The sequence below is a fragment of the Nicotiana tomentosiformis genome, chromosome 4, assembly GCF_000390325.3.
Source record: "Nicotiana tomentosiformis chromosome 4, ASM39032v3, whole genome shotgun sequence".
NCBI lineage: Eukaryota > Viridiplantae > Streptophyta > Magnoliopsida > Solanales > Solanaceae > Nicotiana > Nicotiana tomentosiformis.
Window position 1 is genome coordinate 28,710,250 of NC_090815.1, and position 18,662 is coordinate 28,728,911.

Sequence of the window (18,662 nt, forward strand, 5' to 3'; positions counted from 1 at the left end):
ATACCATTAGTTGCGGTTAACAACACTCAAATCGAAGTGCCGAAATTCAAGTTAGTGCATGTAGCCAATGAATTTCCATATGTGTTCCCGAAGAATTTCCCGGTATTCCACCTAATAGGGTCATCGATTTCAGATTGATGTCTTGCCCGATACTCAACTTATCTATTCAACCTTATCGTATGGCTCCAGCTGAATTGCGAGAATTGAAGAATCATTGAAGGACATGTTGGATAACGAGTTTATTCAACTAAGTACTTCTCCATGGGGTTCTCTAGTCCTGTTTGTCAAAAAGAATGATGGGTCTTTTAGAATGTGTAGTTATCGTCAACTTAATCAGGTAACCATCAAGAACAAATATTTTTGCCTAGAATTTGTGAATTGTTTGACCAACTTCGAGGGGTTAAATTCTTTTCGAAAATTGGCCTGAGGTAAGGGTATCATCGACTGAAGATAAAAGAGCAAGATATACCGAAGATAGCTTTTCGTACCCCTAATGGCCATTTTGAATTTTTGGTATGTCCTTTGGTTTGACTAAAGCACCAGCTGCATTGAATCGTGTTTTCAAGCTTTTCCTCGATCGTTTTATTATTATCTTTATTGATAATATTCTGGTGTATTCGAAGAGTCAAGAAGACCACGTGAATCACTTGAGAATCGCCTTACAGATACTGTGGGAGAATAAGCTTTATGCAAAATTCTCCAAGTATGAGTTCTGGCTTAACAACATGACATTCTTGAGTCATATGGTGTCGAGTAATGGTATCAAGGTTGATCCTCAAAATATTGAAGCGGTTAAGGATTTGCCAAGGACCACAAGTGCGACATAAATTTGTAGTTTCTTGGGATTTCTAGGTTATTATCGGAAGTTTGTGGAAGGATTCTCGACTATAGCAGCAGCGCTCACGAAATTGACTTCGAAAACTACTAAATTTCATGGTCTGAGGTGTGTGAAAAGAGCTTTCAAGAGCTAAAGGTGAGGATGACTTTTGCTCCTATTTTAACTCTACCTTCGAGGTCCGGTGGTTATGTGATTTATTGTGATGCTTCCAGAGTTGGATTGGGATGTGCGTTAATGCAAAATGATAAGGTTATTGCGTATGCTTCACGTCAATTGAAGAAGCATGAGAAGAATTATCTGACTCCTAACTTGGAGTTAGTTGTCGTTATTTTTGCCTTGAAGATTTGGCGTCATTATTTGTATGGTGAGCATTGTGATGTCTTCACTGATCACAAGAGCTTGCAATATATTTTCGAGTAACGGGATAGGAGATGGCTAGAATTGTTGAAAGATTACGACTTGAATGTTTTACATCATCTTGGTTAGAAGAATGTTGTTGCTGACGTTCTAAGTCGTAAGTCCATGGGTACATATATGTAAAAATCAATGCTAGTATTATTTTAATACATGGATTTAAAGCACATAAAACTAAAATTCATAATAGTGAACAAACTTATATAAAGTAAACACTTTCTAACTTACACATTGTATGCTAATTTGCATTATATCATGAAACTAAGCATCCAAAAAAAAATGTAACAATTCCTACATTATTCATCCCAGCAATATTACAGTCCATTCATCATTAATCCTTACATAACTTATCTCAGAACCAAACGATCACCTAGTATTGTAAAATCAATATCGGAATTTTTTAGAAGGATGTAAATTATGTAATGGAGATGCATAGAAGGCCTGGACCATAGCAAGGAAAAGGAGGAAAGTAGCCGCAATCAAAGTGATTAGAGACCAGGGACTTGTAAAATAAGCATTTACCAATTCAGCAAACCAAGTTCTGACCCTGCTGTGAAAGTGCTCTTTGATTTTAAAATTGATTTCATCAAAGCTAGATTGACCCCTTGTCCCATAAGTGTTTACTGATCTGAAAACTTGTACAACTTCTTCATCACTTCCCAAATAGTTTATTATAATCTTCTTTTCTCTTAGCTCCTTCACATCTTGTGGTGATGTGATAAGTGCTTTCATAAAACTTATATAAGATGTCACAGAAATATCTCCATGATTTACGCTATTCGGACAAATTTCATAAGCTATCATATTCTGCAGAGCTGTTTTAGTAACCGATGAAACGTACCAAGGCGGAAGCCAGAGTTCTGCATAGTAACAATGAGAGTGAAACTTTGCACCACAATTGAAAGAATTCACACGGCTAGGCCTGAAATGAATGCCCTTTGATTTAAGCTCGATCACCGAACGAAACACACACCGTGGTGTTTTTGGTTTGTGATGACCTTTTTTCCTTATACAGCAATATCGACCAAAGCACCACGAATTAATATGCGAATTAGTAATTTTTTTCATGTTTTGTACCTTCTTTTTCCATTGATCACTAACTGATCCACTGAGGCTGGAAGCAGGTGGTTGATGATGATGATGATGACGACGTTGTTGCATAAGATAATCATCTTTATTTTTGTCACCAAAGATAATTAGTTCTCTTCGGAAAACTTCAAATAGGTGAGGGGGTTCTGTTTCCCAATATTCTTTGTATAATCGATGATCTCCGAAACAAAGATAAGAACAATAGTATTGCACTATATTCTCAAATTGATGATCATATGTTAATGATATATCATCTTTAACATATCTCAAATTAAACAAGAGTTTGAGAATCCAAAACGGTACCTGATTTTCAAGCAAATATAGGTCATGTGCAGCAGCACAATAACCTGCTACACCAAGATGTTCTTTTGTGAATGAATATTTCACTTCCCATGACTTTGAAAACTCTGTTACTATCTCGATATCCATTAGAACGATACACGCGTCAAGGAGCATCATTCGAGCAAAATAATCGTCGTTATACTGACTCGTGAATTCTTCGAGGTAACAACTTTTAGCACGCTCGATTTCCTCGAAAATTTTCTCGAGGAAGAAATTGTAGTCTTTATTACTGCCTTCAATAAACATTTGTAGAGCCTTGGGCTTGAAATCTTCAACAAATTTGAGCTCTTTTTTTCCATGGTGGTAAGGCCCCAATGACATGACTTTAGGATCATAGTCATCGCTCATGTTCTTAAGTCTCATGAATGATGGAACTTTTGGTATTATTCGTTGATGCATATCTTCATTATCTTGTCTTGACATTTTTCTTTGTACCTTCATGAGTGAATAGGAAAGTTAGTTATATACTCCCTCCCAAGCGCCGAGCCACAATTTTCACTAAGAGGTGTCATCTAATAGTATATACATATAAAAATATTTTTTTTCTTATCTAAACATTGTTATATTTCGGTGAAGGGGTGTCTATGTCGCCACTGCTCTCTCCATTTCAATTTATGTTATGCAGCTCGGATTTCGAGAGTCAAACTTTCTATTTTTGGCCGTGAATTCGAACATAGAATATTTAAGTTATTTTAAAATAAAATTTATATATTTAGAAACTACATAAAAAGTACTATAATCAACAATTCAGAATATTTAACGGGCATATGAAAAATAGCGGTAAAAGAAAAACTCGTTTGATACTCGAAATTCGAATTACATCACATTAATTGAGACAAAGGGAGCACATATTACGCTATGGTAGAATTAGATTATATATTTTCAATCTCAAGTTCAATATGTCTTTTACTATTTTCCTTTAACAATAAGAAAACAACCACGGGAATATAAACCCAAAAAAAAAAGACATTTAGAAGCATATATTATATTATACTTTATATTACATACCAGTATACTAGTGCTTGTGTTGCTCTTGCTGGTGAGATGTTTGACAATAATTTCAAGGATGTAGCCATTTTTATAGGCTTATAATGAAAGATGGAATATCAAAGCCTTGGTTTCATAGTAAGGAATAAAGAAAGGGTTTTTCTAGTTCTGTCAACCTTAAGCTGCTAATGAGCAAAAGCTATAGCATTACTTTACCCACAAATAGAATAAATTAAAGCTTCATATGGAACTTTTGTTTCTAATCATTATAACTTGGACAAATTGAATTCTATTATAATATAGCTTCCAAAGTTTCACAATTTCAAAAATAATCTAATATTTGACTTACAACTTGAAACTGATCGATCATGATTTGTTATATTAGTAAAATAGTCTCAGGGTTCCTAAGACAACTTTTAGTAATGTAGTTGGCAAGTGATAAAATATAAAGAAGAAAAGAAAGAGATGCTCTATACTCAATTAAGGAATACTAGGCAAGATCGCATGCAACACATGTCGGTGGTATCAATTTGCGTGTACCATGCCATAATAATTCTTTCTTTTTTTCGTTTTTGCTTTCCTATATGGTCATTTGGGACCTATTTTGTAATTACAGCTAAATGTCCGAGAATGTATCGGGTCCATTACTCAGATAATCACTCAATTATTCGAAATTATCTGTCAAAGTTATCTTTTTTTCATTTGTAATAACAAAGTCACTTAATTATACTTATAGCATTCAGAAGGTCACTCAACCAGATTTATTAAACTTTTAATCGTCAAATACCTATTTTACCCTCTAATTTTTCAACTTTTATCTTTCTTTTTTTTTGCTTTTTTAATATTATGATTTTTTCTCTTTTTAATCAACATTATGGACTTACCTATAGAACAAAAATATTTTATTTGAAAAAAATTAAATATAATGTCGAAATAATAATATAATTGAGCATAATATTCAAGAATATGTAATGTATATTACAAAAATACATTTATTTTAAATAATTATTTTCTATAATACGTGCTGGAATATGTATTTTAAAACATTAATTTTCTTTCATTCTCAATTGTGTAAATAAATTTTTGAATTTTTTTGTTAAAATCAAAATTATTATTACGAACAAATTGTTCTAATTAACTTTCTACTATACTCAATATTTTATTATTCCAATGTTATATATGCTTAAATACTATTTTAATTTTTTTAATTTATAATTAAAATTTATTTATTCTAAGGTAAGTCCATAATATAAATTAAAAAGATAAAAAAAAAGTATTATATTAAAAAGCTAAAAAAAAAAAAAGAAGAAGATAAAAGTTGATAATTTAGTGGGTAAAATAGGTATTTGGCGATCAAAAGTTTGAGAAATCAAGTTGAGTAACCTTCTAAGTGCTATAGGCATAGTTAAGTGACTTTGCTGTTACAAACGAAAGAAACATGATTTTGGTAGATAATTTTGGATAGTTGAGTGACCATCTGAGTAATAGACTTAGAATGTAACCGATATATCAAAAAGAAAAAACACACCAGAGGATTTAAGATTAAATTTGATGTTTATTGGTTACGGCGACCTCTTGATTGCCATGGAACCTACAAGCCATTTATGATGAAAATAGTACGAGCTAGCTAGTTTTCAGACTGGTAATTAAAAAATAGTCCGCGTTTGTAAAGTCATTAAAAAATAGCCACTATTTTCAACACAGAAAGTTCCAACATAATATACTGAAGATTGGTAAATCTGTATATGCACTTCCAATATATTATGCTAGAACTCCAGCACACGGAAAGTTCCAGCATAATATACTGGAGATTGGAGCACATGTGTATGAACTTCCAGCATATTATGCTAGACCAGTATATTATGCTGGAACTCCAGCATATTATCCTGGAACTCCAGTATATTATACTGAAACTCCAGTATATTATGCTGGAATATTTTTTGGATTTTGAACAGTGTTTTCGTTCAGATTTATCTTTACATGAAAAGTGGCTAAATTTCGATTACTTTTAAATGATGGCTATTTTTCAATTACCACTTGTAAATCTTGTCACCCCATTTATTCTTGGATAGGTCTTGGTCTTGGATCTTCAATACTAGTGTTCTATAGAGTCTGAATACTTGATTTTTCCACTTTGAACGTGGCATTCAAAATAATTATAGTCTACTCCTTCCAATTCATAATAAGTGACTTTTTAGTGGGGTTGTCAATGAATATTTAAAAACCGACTAAACCGATCGAAACGTATCGAAATGAACCGATTTTTAGTTTTCTTTTAATAAAACCGTAGATTTTTATATAAATCTATAATCGTACCGACAATTAGGATATGTTTTTTATTTTATGAAAATAAACCGAAAAAATATCGAACTGTACCGAATAAATTTACATGAAAAATATATATTTATATATTAAGATTAAAAATAATAAAATATTAAATTTTTCTTTGGGCTCTTGAAATTATAAAACGGGACAAGCCAACAATTAATTAAACTCAAACTCCTAATTCCCAAACTTATTATACTACTCCTATTGAAACTAAATTATTTCCAGCATATTCACTAGCAAGACACAAGATAATCTAGCAATTATGACTATCAAACTATAATGTATTGAATATGTTTCCTTTCGTATGATTTAAATTCATATTTTCAAATATTTAATCTTCTATAGACTTTATTCTTGAGTCCAAGCTTGCTTAATATCTTTCCACCCGTGTGATTTATATTTTATTTATCTTTGCTTAGTTTCTTTTACGTTGCTGTAGAATAGTTGATGGATCTATACTTTGGTCATATTTCATGTTTTCTTAGTTCATCACCCTTTAAATAGTAAAAATGTCTAGAGTATGGCTGGCATGTGTGCCGGGCCCGGGCCTAAATGGGCTTCGTGGGCCGGTCCTAAGTGGGCCCGATCCCAACTTAAACGGGCTTCGCAGGTCCGGGTTTCGCGGGCTTTTTGTAGGAACTGGCCCAGGATCGGGCCCACGAACTAATGGTCCCGGTCTAAGTGGGATGGTCCCGGGCCTAAGTGGGCCGAACGGATACTTTCTATTTTTTTTAAAAAAAATTTAGAAGTTAGAGAAAAAAATAGTAATAAAAATATCTAAGGCAATTCCTTGTAAATTATATTATAGAATTGTGATCTAAATTTTTTAATTCAAATTTAAAGACAAAAATATTATAAGAGATATTCAAAGCAATGCGTTATAATTTTATTATAGCATTAAAAAAATATGGCAATATCTTTCTTAGTCTTCCTCTCCCTATGGAATGAGCACAATATGGTTCTAATACCACCATTGAGAAGAAAAAGAAACTAATGAAGATGTGCCAAAATACAAGTTACATATTAATTTTTGTTCATACAAGTTACATGGTATCTCTTATAAATTTCATAAATCCTTCAAGGTCCGGAGGAATTTCCATTGGTGGTGGCAGAAAAGAAACTTGGTCATCACCGCTTCCGGGCGAAGCAGCATCCTCCGCAAGTTCAGCTAGCATTTCTTCGTAAGTTTCGTCTACGTCTGGTTGTGATTCAGCAAGTCCAAAATTTTTTCTTTCTGAACGGATCCAATCTCTGAAAAGTACTGATTGTTTCAAGCTCTCCCTCATAGACGCTCTATAATCACCGAGTTCAAGTCTTGCTTGACTGAAAGTGCTCTCCGATGCCACTGTTGAAGCTTGAATAGTTAAAATGTCTCGGACCATCTTTAAAAGAATCGGAAAGTATTTTTGTTTGTCCTTCCACCATTCCAAAATATTAAAGGAGCCGTCGAGATTCACTTCCTCAATTCCCTGTGACAAATAAATTTTAAGCTCATTTAGTTGTGAAAAATCACTAGTACTAGAAACTTGAGAACCCCTGAACCCCGCCCAAGCACTAAGTGCTCTTACTCCCGCAGTTCTTTTAGATGGTTGAGAAGTAGAAGAAGAAGGAGTTGGAACATTTGTTCTAGCATGATCTAATGCAACTTGATAAGCATTATAAATAGTTTGAACATTTATTTTAATTGAGTCTATTGCGTCTGAAAGTTTTGACAACTCCTCATCTTCAAGTGCTAAACCATTATAAACAGTTTCAAACCAAAATTGAGGACCTCCTAATTTTATGGTTAGGATTTAACAAGGCAGCAACACCATAAATAGGGGGAATAGGGAAAAAAAATTTAAACTTTTTTCTCATAGAATCAATAGCAAGTTGATAAATTTCTCCACCCTCTGAAAAATGATCAAACAAATTTGCAAGTTCTGCAATATAAACTAAACAGCTAGAAATAGTAGGATAATATTGTCCAGAAAATTTATTTGTAGCAATATAAAATTTTTCTAAAAAATCTACAAGTATTTTAACATTAGCCCAATTCGCATTTGTAGGGTGCTCATCGTCATCACTTACATGAGCATTAAACGTTGAGTTTATGGGGTATCTATTTTCATATGCAACAACTAAACTTTCATACATGTAATTCCATCTAGTTGGACAAGGTTTAGGAACCTTTCTTTCTCTTAGGCCAAATTTATCGCATCTTTTAAAATATTTTCTAAGTCGACTTCTACGGTTTGAATAAAAAAGCCAGTTAAGAGCCATTTTAACCTTTTTAATTTCAACATTTAAAATTCTCATATCATCACCCACAATTAAATGGTAAATATGACAAATACATCTAACATGAAAAATATAACTAAATGCAGGACTTAGTGTAGTGGTAAGCAAGGCTATAGCATTTGTGTTACTAGTAGCATTATCCATTGAAACTGACATTATTTTATCACTAATGCAAGAATATCTACAAATATCTGTAACCGTGCTAGAAATAAACTGCCTTGTGTGACGTAAATTAATTATTCTATAAGTAATAATGCGTTTTTGCGTTATTCAATCCCCATCAATCCAATGACTGGTAACAGTAAGGTAATCACAGTCATTACCACTTCTACCAATATCAGCTGTAATAGCAACATGACAATTTATATGAGTAAATAAATAGCGCAAATATTGTTCATATTCATGTTTATATTTATAAATATCGCTCTTTATTGTTGTGCGAGGAAGTGGTCACCATGCTTTTATTTCCAGCATGGATGATGACAATTACCGAGGGTGGATGGAACGGTTTGTCGTAGTTGCCTTCGGTGACATTTTTTCAACAATGGCCTCATCCTTTCCGGTTGCTTGGAACCGTTCCCGTGAGTTTCTTTCAATACGTTCTCCCCTCCTAAATGCTTTTTTACGCTTGTATTGATCTTTCAACTTCTGTATGTTATAGCGACCCGATGGGCCCCACTAGTGGTAGAAAACTTGGATCGGTAGGTTCAAAAGATCTTGGACATCACCACACCCGAAATTCGCTTGTGGAAATAACTGTCTATTAAATATAGGTGGAAGGCCAAAAATCATAGTAACTATAATTTGCTCTACTTCAGATTTTGCATACGTGGGTTTTGGTTGAATCTCCTAACTTGTTTGTCAAATTAGTTCTACACCCGGGCTCAGTCAAGATCACCGAAGAGGATGTTTTGGCCAACCCGGCTGATGCGGTGAGGTTGCACCAGGAGGCGCTTGCTCGACGGGTGCTTTCGGGTTTACTCCCGGCATATATATTTCTTCATGGAGTCCCCGTCTAGAGAACAAGCAACCAAAAGGAAGGTGCTCTTCTGCGTCCGGGGATAAGAATAAGAGGGCAAAGGTTGATGCCCCCGAATCATCCCAGGTGGTGACGTTGGTCGATCCTCCCTCCGGGCCGGTCATAGACACCGTAGTGATAGATGATGAAGAAGCTAGTGATAAGGGAGTTTCTCTTCATAGAAGACAATGATACTTATCATCACAACAGGATGCTCAACCTGTTGATACAGTCACACCGGCCGAGGATGATGTTTGATTAGTTAGGGAGAGTTTGATTTGGTGGAAAATGCCAACTCCCGTTCTTGGGCCCCAATTGTTGCATCTGGTACTGCGAGGCAGAGTACCGGGTCCTTGCCGTCCTCGGTCGGTGAGCACCCAACTATCAGTGCTATCTTTGGTGTAGCTGCTTCCCGTTCTTCTTCTTCACTAGCTTTATCACCACCTTCTTCTCCACCAATAGCTGCTACATCATTTCCATCTCCATCCACGTTTCTACCGACAACATCATCTTCATCAGTCGCACCTGACCGTGCTTAAGGCGTTTCTCTTCTGCAGTCCCATATTCATGGGAATTTGGGACAAAATTATGCTGCCATTTCTGAAGATCCTCAGAGGAGGAGGAGTGTTACCCTTTCGGTCTCTACCGGGTGCAACCTTCTTTCCCAGCCGGTGGAGCTTGCAAATTATCTGAAGCCCTTGGCCTCATAGAAAGATTGGGAAAATAATCAGACACTCTCGGGAGAGTGTTTGTTGAACAATGCCATGCATAATGCCACAACGGTATGTTTCTATCTTTCTCTTACTATTTCTCAACCTCTGAATGAGTGCATTTTAAATTTTACCTCTTCTTATCTTGCAGGCCAATTTTCTTGCTTTCGAGGGCCTACATCGGTTAATCCGTGAGAAGGACGAGCTTTCTTATGACCAGGATCGACTTTTGGCTGAACGAGACTAAACCGTTCTTGGCTTCTCGGAACTGGAAATCCTGGCCACTGAGGTTGTGGCTTTGGAAGCCCGCTTGCAGCAAAGTGAGCAGGAAGTAGAGATCCTTATCCACGAAATTGGGCCGCTGAGGACTAGTTTTGATTAAGTAAAAGCTAAGTGGGCTAAGGTCCAGGATGCCATTCTTGTTGCCAATGACTGTGACGCTGCTGCTGCTGAAAGGATAATTGATTTAGGAGCAGCCATGAATTTTAAGGCCGAAGAATTTGCTGCCGCGGGGGAGATTCACACCCGATTGGAGGAGAAGTATAAGAAAACTATCGAGCACAACAAGCTCTATAGTTCAACTGTCTGTGACCTCGATGTCAGTCTGCTAGGTCCGCCCGGGACAATCTTTCTGCCGAGATCACTCAGCTCAAAGAAGAACTCAGGCACCGAGAGGCTTCCCTCGTTGTTGAATAAACTTATGCCAGGTACAAGTACAACATGAGGAGAAAAACCTTAGAGGCAGCCAATGCTGGCATTATTGATATTGATGTCAAAATTGCTAAGTCACGCGAGCTTGAGTTGGCTGTAAAGAATGGACTCCCGGCGCGATCTAACGCTCCTGGTTCCTCTGATTCTGGTTCTGATATTTCTGATACTGAAGAGGAATCAGAATGCGATGATATCAAAGACCCAGTTAGAGAAGATACAGAGCCATCGGTGGTACCACCTACTGCTCTTGGGGATATGGATACCTCTCTTCCTCCTGATTCTAGTGATGTTGTAGCTTAGCTTTTGCTTTCCTTATTTTGTACTTCTTTTGGCACATTTTTGTAAATGAGTACATATTTTTGCTCAAATGTTTGATTGAGTCTTTCTTTTTCGTGAATGTCTGTGCATAATTTCCAATTTTTCTACATGTGGGCGCATTTTCTTCGATGTATTTTTGTTGTCGAGAATTATCCCTTTTACATGAGGGTTTCAATAAGTATTTGCGCAAGTTTGGTTTCTGCGTCTTTTTCATATGTGGCTTCGGGTGTATTTTTTCCCAATAGCATTTTCGGTTCTGGGCATATATTCTTCCGGAACAAACCCTTTAACAGGGGGGTTATGATAAAAGAGGGACCTCTTATGTTTACGGTGCTCTTGAAGAGGACGTCTCATGTTTATTACGGCACTAACATTTGAAGTACTTGTTTTACTTTCAAATGACAAAATTAGCTCATCGTGTAGACAAGAAACAAGATAAAAGGAAAAGGATTTCATTTCATTCCTTCCGTTTTCATAGTTTACATAGGCATTATTCTACGTAGAAAAGAAGCTGCCATGACTTGTGGATATCTTGTTTCTTTGGGGCTTGCTGTGCAGTCCCCAGTCCCGATGATGTGTGGCATTCAATGTTGCCTTACCGGGTTTTCATTCTCGGTTGATGTGGTATTCAGTGTTGCCTTACCGGATTTTCGTTCCCGGTTGACGTGGCATTCAGTGTTGCCTTTCCGGATTTTTGTTCCCGGTTGACATGGAATTCGGAGTTGCCTTGTAATTGTATCATTATCCCCTAGTGTTCTAATGCTAAGAATGTGAGTTAGAACACTGGAAGTCATGTATATTCGAAGGTTCCATCGATAAATTGCTACGTAACCCTTAGCTCAGTAACATATTTTACTTTCCCCTTAGGAATTCATGTTGTCGAGCGAAAGAATACCTGATAATCCCTAGTGGTTTGTGCTCTTGAACGATCGTGTAACCCTTGTTCGGTAGCAAACTTAACTTCCCGGTGGGAATTTTCTACCGAAGCAAGGATTACCTTATCGTCCTCGAGTGGAGACATGTTTGTTTTGCCTTGTCATCAAAGATCGTATTAGTGTTGTTGTTGTAGTATGTTTCTTGGCATTGCCTTGTTATAGAAAACACTTGTCTGAAAAAACCCAATTAGGATAAAAAGCAGAACGAAGGATAAAAGAGTGCAACACATACTTTCCATCTTACTGTAGTTTGACTGTTATTTGTCAGCACTAATATTCTTTTAGATGATACACGTTCCAGTTGTTGGGCTACTTATCTTTGTTGTGATTTTCCAAATCGTATGACCCTTTACCAGTGACAGCTGAAACCCGGTAGGGCTTTCCCATGTAGAGGTTAACTTGCCGGCATTGAGTTTTTAGGTGTTTTGAGTCACCTTCCTCAAGATCAAGTCTCCTACTTTTTGGCATCTTATTCCATACGGGGCCAGTAATATCCTGCTCGAACTATCTTCTGTACCAGAGAATCTGCGCCCAAGTGGTTGTCACATATCCCTTCATGGACTTCTCTCATGAAATAATTGGCTTCTGATGCACCTAAGCACCGGGCCAACGGTCCTTGAAAGTACTTTTTGTACAATTGGCCTTTCTTGAAGCTATAGCATGCGGATTTGGCGCACAACGCTCTCGATGATTTGGAGTCTTCGAGAAACTTTCCATGCTCGAGGTAATTAATTATATCGTTTCTCCAGTCCCAGACCAGACTAGTCGAATTTACCTCGTAATAACCATCCGTGTCCAAGTATGAGTTCATCAGTTGTACAACCGTACCTGATTCCGGTCCTTGGATTTCTGTTGATGAGCCCATATTTTATAATGCATCAACATCCGCATTTTCTTCCCTCGGGATGTGGGATATTGACCACTCCTGGAATCTTGTCAGTAAAGCCTGAACTCTTACTACGTATTGTTGCATACGCTCTTCTTTGGTGTCAAAATTTCCATAGACCTGAGTTACCACCAATTGTGAATCACATTTCACTTTGATGGCTTCAGAATCAAGTCCCCGGGCTAATTCAACCCCTGCAATCAAAGCTTCATACTCTACCTTATTGTTAGTTAGAGGCATCATTCTGATGACTTGCCTTAAGGTTTCCCCCGAAGGAGTGATCAAGACTATTCTGATTCCGGACCCTTTCACGTTTGAAGCTCCATCCGTGAATAAGGTCCAGACTCCCGGTGCCTGCTCTAACACCATTGTTGCCTCTTTGGCAGCAAGAGGCAATAGTCAAGGGCTGAAATCGGCCACGAAGTCAGCCAGAACTTGTGATGTAATCGATGTCCTCAGTTTATACTCTATGTCAAACTCGCTCATTTGAACAGCCCATTTGGCCAATCTGCCAGAGAGTTCGGGTTTATGGAGTATATTCCTCAAAGGAAAAGCAGTCACCACCGTTGTCGGGTAGAATAGGAAGTAGGGCCTTAGCTTCTGGGAGGCTACCACAAGGGCTAAGGCCACCTTTTCCAGATGTGAGTAGCGTGTTTCTGCTCTCGTTAAAATTTTTCTAACATAATATGTGGGGAATTTTGTACCTTTTTCCTCCCGGACTAAAACTACGCTTACCGCAACTTCTGAAACCGCCAGGTAGACCAGCAATGATTCTCCTTCTTTAAGTTTCGAGAGCAACGGAGGGCTTGACAAGTATTTCTTCAATCCCTTCAAGGCTTGCCGACATTCTGGCATATACTCGAAGTTGGTTTTCATTTTGAGAAGTGCAAAGAAGAGATGACACTTCTCCGATGATCGGGAGATGAACCTACTCAAAGCCGCTATTCTGCTTGTGAGTCTCTGTACTTCCTTTACGTTGAATAGTTGATCTGGGATGTCTTTTATGGCCTTTATTTTGTCGGGATTCACCTTAATTCCTCTTTGTGAGACCAGGAATCCTAAGAATTTACCTGATCCTACCCCGAACACACGCTTCTCGGGGTTAAGCTTCATATTTTTCTCCCTCAGCGTCTCAAACATTTCTTGCATATATCTTAGGTGATTACCTACATGCAGAGACTTAACGAGAATATCGTCTATATATACTTCCATGGTTCTTCCTATTTATTTTTCGAACATCTTATTTATGAGCCGTTGGTAAGTGGCTTCGACATTTTTTATTCCGAAGCGCATTACGTTGTTACAATATGTACCAAAACTTGTTATAAATGAAGTCTTTTCTCGGTCTTTCGGGTTCATCTTGATCTGATTGTACCCGAAATAGGCATCGAGTAAATTCATTAACTCATGCTCGACCGTAGCGTCGATCGTTTGATCGATATTTGGCAATAGGAATGAGTCCTTCGGGCATGCCTTATTAAGATCGTTATAATCTACGCACATGCGAAATTTATTGTTCTTCTTAGGAACTACTACTACATTAAGTAGACGTGTTACCTCTTCTTTGACGAATTTATTCCTTACTTCGGCAATAGGGCGCTTCTTTGCTCGGGTCCAAGCTTAACTTTTGCACGACTATTTCTGTTGGGATTCCTGTCATATCCTCGTGCTACTGTGCAAAACAATCATCGTTTATTTTAAGGAATTTATAAAATCCGACCTGAGCTCTAGGTGTAGTCCTGTGCCCAAATGGAATTTCCTTTTTGTTTTTTTAAACAGTGCAACCTGCTCTAGTTCTTCAGCTATGGATTTTGTTGTGTCTGTTTCTTCCGGTACTTGAAAATACCTTGGTATATGATATTGCTCTGACTTTACTAACCCTGGGGAAACTTCCTCTAGTTCGGGGTCGGAAGCCACTTTCGATAACTGCTATGCCGTATGTTCCTTTACCTTTCTATGAGAGATTGAGATCGTATTCATCTATCTCGCTGCCAGTTGATCACCTCTTATCCGCTTGATCCTCTCGGGTGTTGGGAATTTCAACAATTAGTGGTACGTTAAAGACACATCTTTCATCACGTGCAGCCATAGCCTTCCCATGATGATATTATAGCCCATGTCCCCATCTACTACTTCGAAGAGAGCTATACTTGTTACGCGCTCGTCATCCGTAAGCAGTAAAATTTCCTCTCGGGTTGTCACACTTTCTAGGTTGAATCTGGTAAGGAGCTTTGTTGTCGGGACGATGTTCCCTGTGAGTTTAGCTTGATCTAGAACTCTCCATTGTATGATATTGGCGGAACTTCCTAGATCCACTAAAGCACATTTAATTTTAAAATTTAACACATTTAAAGAAATTACCAATGCGTTATTATGCGGTAGTAGTAATCCATCCCGTCTTCATCCGTGAACGTGATATCATCCTCCCGGAATCTCTTACTATAGTTTGTCGATACTTTATTCTTCTTTTCGGCCGAGAAAGTGACCCCATTAATCTCGTCCCCTCCGAAGATCATGTCGATCGTTTGACATGGAGGTTCTTCTCCTGCCTTTGAGGTTTGCGCATCGCCCCTATCCCGGCCATAATTATTTTTGGTTTGGTCACTCAATAGTTTTTTGAGGTGACCATTCTTCAATAGCATTGCCACTTCTTCTCGGAGGTGCCGACAGTCCCCGGTCCGATGGCCATTAGTGTAGTGGTATTCACACCATAGATTTGGGTACCTCTGACTGGGATCAGACCTCATATGTATCAGGAATCATGCCTCTTTGATATCTCTCATGACCGACACTAACTCCACCACACTAACGTTGAAATTATACTCTGATAACTTTGGATAAGAAGAACCTCGTGGTCCTGAAATTTCTCTATCCTGCAACGATCTGTTGTTCCACCCACGATCGGTCCTCCTGTCTATGGTGAAACTGTCCGATGTCCGGAAGCTCCTGTCTCGCCCCTCCATCCGCTCATAGGGCAGAAATCGGTCCCTTGAAACTTGTCGATGTGAGTCGACATCATCCTTTTTTCCCTTTATTCTTCTCCCTTCCCTTTGCTGATGATGGGAAGTCAACCTGATCATCTTTGATCCTTATCTTTGACTCGTATCGGTTGTGGACATCCGCCCAAGTTGTTGCTTGAAACTCGAGAAGACTTTCTTTCAACTTCTGGGAAGCATCTTAGCTCTTCGGGTTCAAACCCTTAGTGAACACTTCAGCTGGCCATTCGTCCGGGACAACCAGTAACAAAATCCTTTCCTTCTAGAACCGGCTAATGAACCTTCGTAATAGCTTAAATTCTCCTTGTATGATCCTGAATATACCGGCCTTTCGGGCGTGTGCCTTTTTGGCACCAGCATGGGCCTTGATGAACAAATCTGCGAGCATTTCGAAAGAATCTATGGAATGCTCGAGAAATAATGAGTACCATTTCAAGGCTCCCCTCGCGCGAGTCTCACCAAATTTCTTCAATAACACTGACTCGATTTCATGATGAGCAAGATCATTTCCTTTCACCGTCGTTGTGTAAGTGGTGATGTGTTCCTATCGATCAGAGGTCCCATCGTATTTTGGCACTCCAGGCATTCTGAATCGCTTTGGGATTAATTCCGGGGTCGCACTCGATTTGTACGGTAATTGGATGTACTTCTTCGAGCTTGGGCCTTTCAATATCGGGGGTGCTCCCAAAATTTGGTCCATGCGGGCGTTTACTTCCTTCATGAACTGCAAGAGTTCCGCCTTGAAGAGATCGTTATCACTGTTGAGTCCATATCTGCTCCCCTCAGCCCCGCCGGAGCCAACTTCACCCCTGGAAGTATTATTGTCGACTATCTGTGTTGTTTCGTTCGTAGGAACAATGGGAGGAACTTGATCTCACCTATTTGCATTATTTGAAGCGCCTGATAGCGCTTGTTTTAACTCCATCATGACCTGATCCTGCTGCGTGAAGTGTCTTAAGATGATTTCATGTTTCTCTTGCAGGATCCTTACCACGCCTGCTACGTGCCCCTGGTCAGCACCATCTGGAGCCGCTTCCCATACTCGTCTAGGGTACCGCCCGTCACACACTGGTGTGGCATCTTCCCCATCATTGCGAGTGTCACTGATTGAGTCCTCATAATGGGGATGTTCCCCCTGAACCTTAGGATCGCCGGTGTTAATAACGGTATTGATTACCATTTTTGGTTAAGCTTGTCTTTGGAGAAAAAGCAAGGACCAATTTTAATCGCATGACTATCTAGGCTTCACGGTGGGCGCCAAACTGTTTGCCAGTAAACGGTACAGTTGAATTTATTCGTGGTTTCTAGACAGATAAATCAATTTGATCCCAAAATATAATGAATTAATCAATTTTCGTACATGATACTTAGCTCAAATATAAATAAAACGATAGATTTGGGGAGCCCTAAAACAGGATTTTCGGGCATGATAATAGCAACAAGCTAGGTAGAGAAATAGTATTAAGATGCTGTATTAGAATATCTTCTTTGATGCCCAAAACATTATCCCTTACAATGATAGTTGAGCCTATTATTTATAACTCAGTGGGCGTAATGGTCGGGCCCACTACTACTGACAATTATTAAAGTGTGATAATGGAAACCTAACGGTAAATATAAATGCTTAGATTTCTTTAATGAGCCGTTACTCTTCAATGATATGGAATATTTTTCATTAAATGCCATCGGGCACAGCATGCTTAATGCCCTTACGAACTTGGCTTTCTCGGTGACACACGAGATAGTTGTGCCCGGTTTTCCATCCTCCCGGTTTTGATTCCACATGTCCCCTTCTTAGGTGGCGACGCAGCATAGCGTATTTTACCCAGTATAGGTTCTTTATCAATCTTTGTGGTTGCCCCATATCATGGAAATCCAAAAAGAAAGATGTTGTGTCTCTTCCATCCGCAGAATCTGAACATTGCTCTATGCAACGTCTTGTTGCTGAACTCAGCTAGTTAGTCCGGCTGCTTGGTGATATCTTTAGGTTGCCCTCTTTGCTAGTTCCGGTATACTGCGACAGTAAGGCAGCCATCCACATTGCGAAAACCCCTATATTTCATGAGCGGACAAAGCATCAAACTCGACTGTCACTTTGTTCGCCAAAAATATTTGGATGGCCTGGTTTCCCTGTCTTTCGTTCCCTCTTCCAGCTAACTTGCCGACATTTTTACCAAGGATTTTGTCGGTCCACTTCATTGTTCTATTATATGCAACTTTGGAGTCCGTACACCGCCCTCCAACTTGAGGGGGGTGTTGGTCGTGCTATTGGAGATGGGAAAGAACCTTATGGCGATGGTGGCGAAAGAGATAAAGGAGTTCAACATTTTGAAAGAAAGAGGCTGACGTTAAGCTCGAGTCAACAGTATTAAGTCCTTGGTACGTGGATAGATTAGAAGCTGGGGATTTACTTAAATACTGACAAAATTTGACGAACTCAAAACACACACCTAAATTATGATCGCTAATCAAATATAGTATTGTATAATATAATATACACAGGGATTGGATTTAAACAATATTCTCGTAGTTTCTAGCTTGATTGATATCCAAGATGATCAACAATTGAGATTTCTATGATTTTTAACTACAATTAACTAAGAATCTAAATCTATTGACTAATGAAAATCGCAACAAAGGTAAGCAAGGAAGTTATTAATGGGAGAAAATAAGGGTTGATAGGATATGTGCAAGATAATTGTTTGGCATCTAACTCTAGGTAATTCACTTCTAATGTTTAAGTGAGTCTCTCGAATTGACTTAAATATTAGTTCAAACATTCAGCAAAAACTCCTCTCTCGATTGAGTCT

The 18,662-nt window shown here is 38.3% G+C and overlaps 2 protein-coding genes across 2 annotated transcripts; both read right to left on the bottom strand.

Moving 5' to 3' along the window:
- Nucleotides 1–1,410: 1,410 nt before the first annotated feature.
- On the bottom strand, nucleotides 1,411–3,757 carry LOC104100968 (UPF0481 protein At3g47200-like). Its single transcript, XM_009608350.4, has 2 exons — nucleotides 3,692–3,757; nucleotides 1,411–3,118 (listed from the first exon to the last, which is right to left on the bottom strand). The coding sequence occupies exon 2, from the start codon at nucleotides 3,104–3,106 to the stop codon at nucleotides 1,637–1,639; it is 1,470 nt and encodes a 489-aa protein (XP_009606645.1). The 5' UTR covers nucleotides 3,107–3,118; nucleotides 3,692–3,757; the 3' UTR covers nucleotides 1,411–1,636.
- A 9,081-nt stretch (nucleotides 3,758–12,838) lies between these two features.
- Nucleotides 12,839–13,225, bottom strand: LOC138909421 (uncharacterized). Its single transcript, XM_070200621.1, has one exon. It carries the CDS (start codon nucleotides 13,223–13,225, stop codon nucleotides 12,839–12,841), a length of 387 nt encoding a protein of 128 aa, XP_070056722.1.
- Between the last annotated feature and the right edge of the window lie 5,437 nt (nucleotides 13,226–18,662).

Excerpts from the sequence above, each read along its gene's own strand:
- LOC104100968 (XM_009608350.4), bottom strand. The coding sequence starts at position 3,106 with ATGTCAAGACAAGATAATGAAGATATGCATCAACGAATAATACCAAAA.
- LOC138909421 (XM_070200621.1), bottom strand. The coding sequence starts at position 13,225 with ATGGTGTTAGAGCAGGCACCGGGAGTCTGGACCTTATTCACGGATGGA.